At 41.1% G+C, this 6,000-nt stretch overlaps 1 protein-coding gene across 2 annotated transcripts in view; it reads right to left on the bottom strand.

Annotated features, from left to right (window-relative positions):
* The window catches only part of wdfy4 (WDFY family member 4), a 51,039-nt gene extending 45,621 nt beyond the window's left edge, over nt 1-5,418 (bottom strand). For both annotated transcript variants that reach the window (XM_061039682.1, XM_061039681.1), the window contains exons 1-3: nt 5,231-5,418; nt 2,886-3,143; nt 242-353 (exon numbers count right to left, since the gene is read on the bottom strand). In XM_061039682.1, coding sequence (XP_060895665.1) covers nt 242-353; nt 2,886-3,143; nt 5,231-5,251 — 391 coding nt within the window. In that variant the 5' untranslated portion in view covers nt 5,252-5,418. The remainder of the gene's footprint in view (nt 1-241; nt 354-2,885; nt 3,144-5,230) is intronic.
* Between the last annotated feature and the right edge of the window lie 582 nt (nt 5,419-6,000).

Here is a 6,000-nt window from a genome sequence, read left to right on the forward strand (position 1 = left end):
CTTTTTCCTTTCTGACAGAACAAGATAGATGTTTCATCATAACGAGATAAATATTTAAACACTTCTTTAACACAAGTTATTTAAACTTAAGTTATAAAAAAATACTGTTATAAACTCAATCTGTTTTGGAGTTCCATAACAGAAGTGATATTAAAAATAAGAGGAAAACCCCTGCTGGTTAAGAACCACAGCAAACTGAAAGTCCCTTTACCTGACGGTGGGGGTGGGGATTTGTATTTACCTGCAGGCCTTCCTGTTACTCTGCTGTGGATGTTCTGGATAACAGTGTCTGCAGTCAGACCTGCGAGCCCCTTTATGTTCAGACCATCAAGTCTGCCTCCCTCCTCACAGACCTGGAATCAGACGAGAGAATCCATCATACAAGGGTACCGGAGAGCGAATAAAACAGCATAAAGCCTTTATTCATTTATTGGCAGAATGAGACCGGGGGTTATGTTCTTAGTGCTCTAATGCAAACTGCACTTTTAAGTGGAAATTTGAATGTGTCCAAAACTAAAATTTGAACATAGAAGTCTTTGTATGAAATGACATGTTGAGCTGACATTGAGTGGATTCAGATCAACCACAGCTGGTGTTTTATGAGATACAATAAAATATTTGTGACCATAGTATACAGGGGATCCCAGCTGCCCTTGTTCCTGCACTACATTATAAATAATAAAAGACAAGTGCATACAACTGTATATATGCTCATTTAAGGTCCATAAGAGGATCTCCTATTTCACTGAGTTTGCTGTTCTTAAGTGAGGCCCTACAAGCTGGTAAAATCTCAGGTCATGAGGCTCATACATTCACCCACACACAGAGCAACACATAAACCAGAGAGTGCCTGCGTGTGTAGCTGTAAGCCCGATCAATAGTGTTGCATGCACAAACACGCAAATCAGCGATGGAATTAACACAATTCAGGCACAGAGTTTTTAGAAATTCCTCATAGTCCAATTAATCAAAGCAAAGCCTGAAGCTGCGGATCTGACTGCTTTTACACGCTTCATGTGAAAGTTGTGCAAACTGTTTAGATTTAATGAGAGACCGCAGAGTACAAGTGATAAGATCAGCTGAGAGGGAGACATCTGACCGCCGCCTAAAAGTGTTTTGACTGTTCTTTCGAGCAGTTTAAATAGTTTTGGAAACCATACCAAGTCCTCGGGCACTCATTTAACCTTTTTACAGTTTGGTATTCATATGAACTGAGGCTCCATGATAACTGATCTGTTCAGAGCATTTTTCACACATGCACTCTTGGAGATTTCTAGAACATTTCAGGACAGAGTGCCCGTGATATCTACCCGAGGTGCCTGTTCACATGTGCACTTCACAGCAGGAGACTTTCCCTGTCGGAATAGAAGGGGGGGGTCCTCAGGAGTTGCCGTAAAAAAGGATGATGCATAAATAGCAAATGAAGCAGCAGAGTCCGACGCTAGTGATGACAGTTTTTGCCTTTATATCGAGGCTACATGTAACTGGATGTCACATTATGGAATGAGAGGTACAGAACATACATGCAAACAGAAAAGAGCCAGAAGCAGCTTCACCTCATTCAAGAAGACTGCACTGGTCGCCCACTAGTCGTGTGATATAAACGCATATTACATAGCTGCGGTCTCCTATCGGCTCACCCGACTTCACGTGGGATTTTACTAGGGGGGCTGGCGGAAAAATTCAGAGTAATGTCGCGGTGCAGAAATCGCAAGTTTGCATTCCCAAAAATGTCTATTTGATGAGTTTTGTTTACAGTACGTGTAAAAAAACAACACAAAATGATTCTCCAGTTGATTGTCTCTATTTTTTCAAGGTATAATGTGCAACGATTAAACATTAATAAAGCAGATATCAAATATATCGGTGTGTAATGCCCGCTTAAAAAAACAGCAGGGAAAAAACAAACTCCCTCTGTTGTTGTTCTCAGCTCTGTGTTCATACGGACCGCAAAGACTTCTCCTTCAGCTTGTGTATGTTACGCTAAGAGATTTAAAGATGTTCTAATCTCGTGAACCCCTCCCTGACCATCTGTTACCCCTGCCACCACGTGGGGTAAGAGAGGCAGCCCCACCCACTCAGAGATGCTGTTAGTTGAGTTATAATGGGCGGGGTTTCCTCTCAAGAGTACGATTACAACATACTTTTGGTATAAAATACTTCACAGAAATAAAGACTTAAAGGCTTTATATCCGATTTTTCACACTTAAATATAATATAAATCAAGTTTATCCTCTGAAAATAACTCTGTGAGTCATGACTGTCTACAATGGGTGTAACACCCGAGTCCCACTGTCTGTGATGTTTTCAGAGTTTGTTTACATCGCCGGCCCGATGGCTGACTCCTCCCCTCGAGTATAAAAGATGTTTAATTGAGGGACTAGAGAAAAGAAGAATAACATACTGTACTCACTGCTTAACTGTGTTTCTAGATCACGCTCATTTCAGGTAAATTTACATGCAGTGTGAAGATACGAGCGTAATAAAGATCACTAGCATTAGCATGCTAACACAACAATGCAGCGCGAGTTGTTTTGGTTTCATGCTGGTGCTCAAGGGCGACATCTGCTGGATCAAAAAAACAAAAGGCATATAAAGCCTTTAATCAACTTTGGGTGGCATGTCGGAATGCAGATCAGTCGTAGAAATGGCTGCGCTCTGCCTTCACACTAATGGAGGAGGGGGGGAGGGGGACGCCGTGATCTGAAGGGACAGCTTGTATTGGTTTGACAGACGGGTGCGAAAGTGCAACACCTACTTGGCATCTACTCCTGAAAAACGCATACTCTACCTCTAACAAATAGAAGTTTGACATCTTCTAGAATTGAAAAAGTAATAACCCACTTGAAAATTGAATCTAACGTTGACACCATGGTCCTCCATACCTGTATGTAAAGAGGAAGGACCTTGATGAGATGCTCCTCTCTCTGCTCTGAAGCAACAGGGTCCGTTCTGAGGTCCGGGCTCGAGCACGTGTGAATCCCCAGCTCCTGCAGCTGTTCTCTCAGCACTTGTGGGAGATGAGGGTCTCTGCAGGAGCCCTCCACTTTGTCCGACTTCAGCTCCAACGAGACAGATAACTCTCCTGAAGCACTCAGCTCGCCAGTTTCCTTATTGATCCTCTCCTTTTTAGCAGTGTGGTGCTTGAGGGGAAAGACAAAAATAGAGAAATCTTATTCAACCCTTTTATTTTTGAACACCCTAAGTTGACATTTCCAAAGTAACTTCATGTTTCCATTTAATGTCTCACTTCCCCAGCTCATGTTGTTTTAAATCAAAGCTTCCCTATCCTCAGAGCAGAGCGTCTGTACCCAAAATCCCCAGACAGAAGAGCAGACTGACAGAAGTCATGTGCCTCATATTGTGTTATCCTAAAGCAGTCAGGGATCGGCATGGTGTAAGTGATAACCAATTATCAGTAATTGGAAGCATATAATTACCAAAAGGTCAAACCTCTACATGTTTTAAAACTTCTCAGTGTTTACCATGGGCATTTTCTTGTGTCTGCTGCTTCATCCTGACTTATCCCTAAACAAGAGAAGACTTTATAACACTGGTAACCTGAGCGTTTAAGAATCAATTTTAACAGTCAAGTTATCTACCCTCCAGCAATCTCTAAGGATCGGAGTTCTTCCCTCCCTTTCCGGAGTTTAGGGATTTGATGTCTAGCCACTTTAATGGGATCTCAGTGCTTTTTGTCACTGACTCTGAGTGTCTGTTGTTGTTTTTGCTTGTTTTACTGTGCTTGTTATATCGACGGCATCGTAAACGGGGGAACCCTTAGCGTCCTTTCGAGAATGAATAAAGGTCTGAAATGAAATCTCTTCCCAGGTAGACATAACCCCCCCCCCCCCCCCCCGAGTAGTTTAATGATTTTCTTTTAGAGATTGAAAGTTTTAGATAGAAAACCAGGGGTAAAATCGTCTTTGTTCCCAAGGCCTCGTTTCTCAGGAATAACCTGTAAGATAAAATAAGGTACGCCGCCTCGTCTTTGCCCTCTTTTAAAACAAACTGTTTGAGATGCACTTTTACTTGATGCTGCGCAAAATCTATTCAATCAATATTCATCGAACACCTTGTCGTATACTTCTCTTTAGCCTTCATTACCATGGTGTTCTTCTTTAAATCCCTCTATTTTGTCAGCTCATTTTCATCTGTTTTCCCCTGTGAAGCACTTTCCAGCCGTGTTTTGAAAGGTGCCTTATAAATAAAATGTATGATTCCCTTGATATTGGCGTTTTTTTAATTTGTTTTCTGTTTTAAAATCTAATTTAGAAATCGTTTTTATAGTTCTATTCGAGTCTCTCTTACATTTTTTAATAACTTTTTGTATTATAAAGAGCACTGTTAAATGCTTTGATATGAAAAGGAGCCATAAAAATAATCCTGCCTTGCCTTTGTTGTTTCTGGCCTTTTTCTCAAAAGTGATATGAAGTCACCAGCAGGTGCAGCAGTTTGGGAATATCTCCGAATCAGAATCAGAATCTGAAATACTTTATTAATCCCCAGGGGTAACACTTGTTTGTTTTGATTTTTGTACAGCTTCTTAAAAGTTATTGGGCAATTTGGGATGCAAGAAAGCAAAAATCTTTGCCGCAAACAGCTGCAACAATAACAAAACCCCCTAGGATCTTCTGTCCTGATCGATGTGTCCCCTTATATTGATCATGTGCGATTATTCCTCTACAGCTTGACGTTCCTGAAGGAGGCTGCTAAAAAAAATGTCAAACACTTCTCCAAAACAAACAGCAGAAGCATTAGTACTGCATGTATGAAGCTTTTATGAGCGTTGTTTCCTCATTACAATCATATTATTCAGGTAGTTTCTGTTCAGAGACTTAAACTCATGATGAACAATGAGGGAAACTGGCAGCGACTGACTGCTTGAGCGAGAGGCCAGAGCCAATAGAATCACTTGTAATGTTGAGTAAAGGGAAAAGCGGTTCACATTCCATAGAAATTCAATAATACTTTGAAGTTTCCTCATGTGAGACTGTTCTGAGTGCAGTAAGTGTGTGTGACAGAACGACAGAGAAATAAAAAAGTGCTTATTTAACTTATTTATTATTAGTTATTTATATATATAAGTTATTTCTCACTTTTTTAAATAGAAAAGCAAATCAAACCTATAAGTGCATTAACTATGATAAACATTTAGACATGACAAAAGTACAGTAGAACATGCATAGATGTGCCTTTGTAAAACACAGCTGTGTCTTTGTATTCTTACCTGTCCTTGTGTTAGAGCCATCTGGGGGTTTCCAGGCTCCAAGAGGACGCTGTCATCTGTGCTGTGTGATCCCTACCGAGTGAGCGGTCTGTCCCATGTCAGGCTGAAAGACAAGCACAGGCCTGCTAAGACATGACTAGCGCCTACAATGTGGACCCTTCTGTACAACCGGCTGCCCCTGACTAATCTGCACCAAGTAGACTGAACTTTGAACAAGCAGAGCGACTCACATCAGCTGGCTCAGGTCATGTGCCTCCTTACTTCCTCAGAGAAACAGAAGTGAAAAGCTCTCGCTTAGCTGGTTTTGATGGGGCCCTCCCACTACTGCTCAGAGAAGAGTCCCTCAGCTTTTTATAGACATGTCATGTAACTCTGGACATGAATCACAGCGGCAGGATGATCCCATGATTCACCCAAACACGGCTTGTAATCACAGGTTTGTGTGGATAAATGGAAGCATTTGACTTACAGGTGTTACAGTGTTGGTTCAACAAATGGCACTTTGTGACTAAAAGTGGAAAAACAGGCTTAGCCTACTTCACAGTGTTTTAAAGGTTAAGCAGGCGACAAAACCATTATCAGTATGAGAAAACATCCATTCATTTTTACAGAGCCAAATGAAGACTATTTTTTTCAACATATTGTTGTAGTGTTAGGCTTTAACGTGATGCATGGGTTAGTGTTTCTTGTCGAGTGTGAATGCAGAGATTGGGAATCTGCTGTGTTTGTTTTGTTGACAAAAGGAAAGTTAAAACCGGCGCTAATAGAAA

This window comes from Labrus mixtus, chromosome 6 (genome assembly GCF_963584025.1).
Source record: "Labrus mixtus chromosome 6, fLabMix1.1, whole genome shotgun sequence".
Taxonomy (NCBI): Eukaryota; Metazoa; Chordata; class Actinopteri; order Labriformes; family Labridae; genus Labrus; species Labrus mixtus.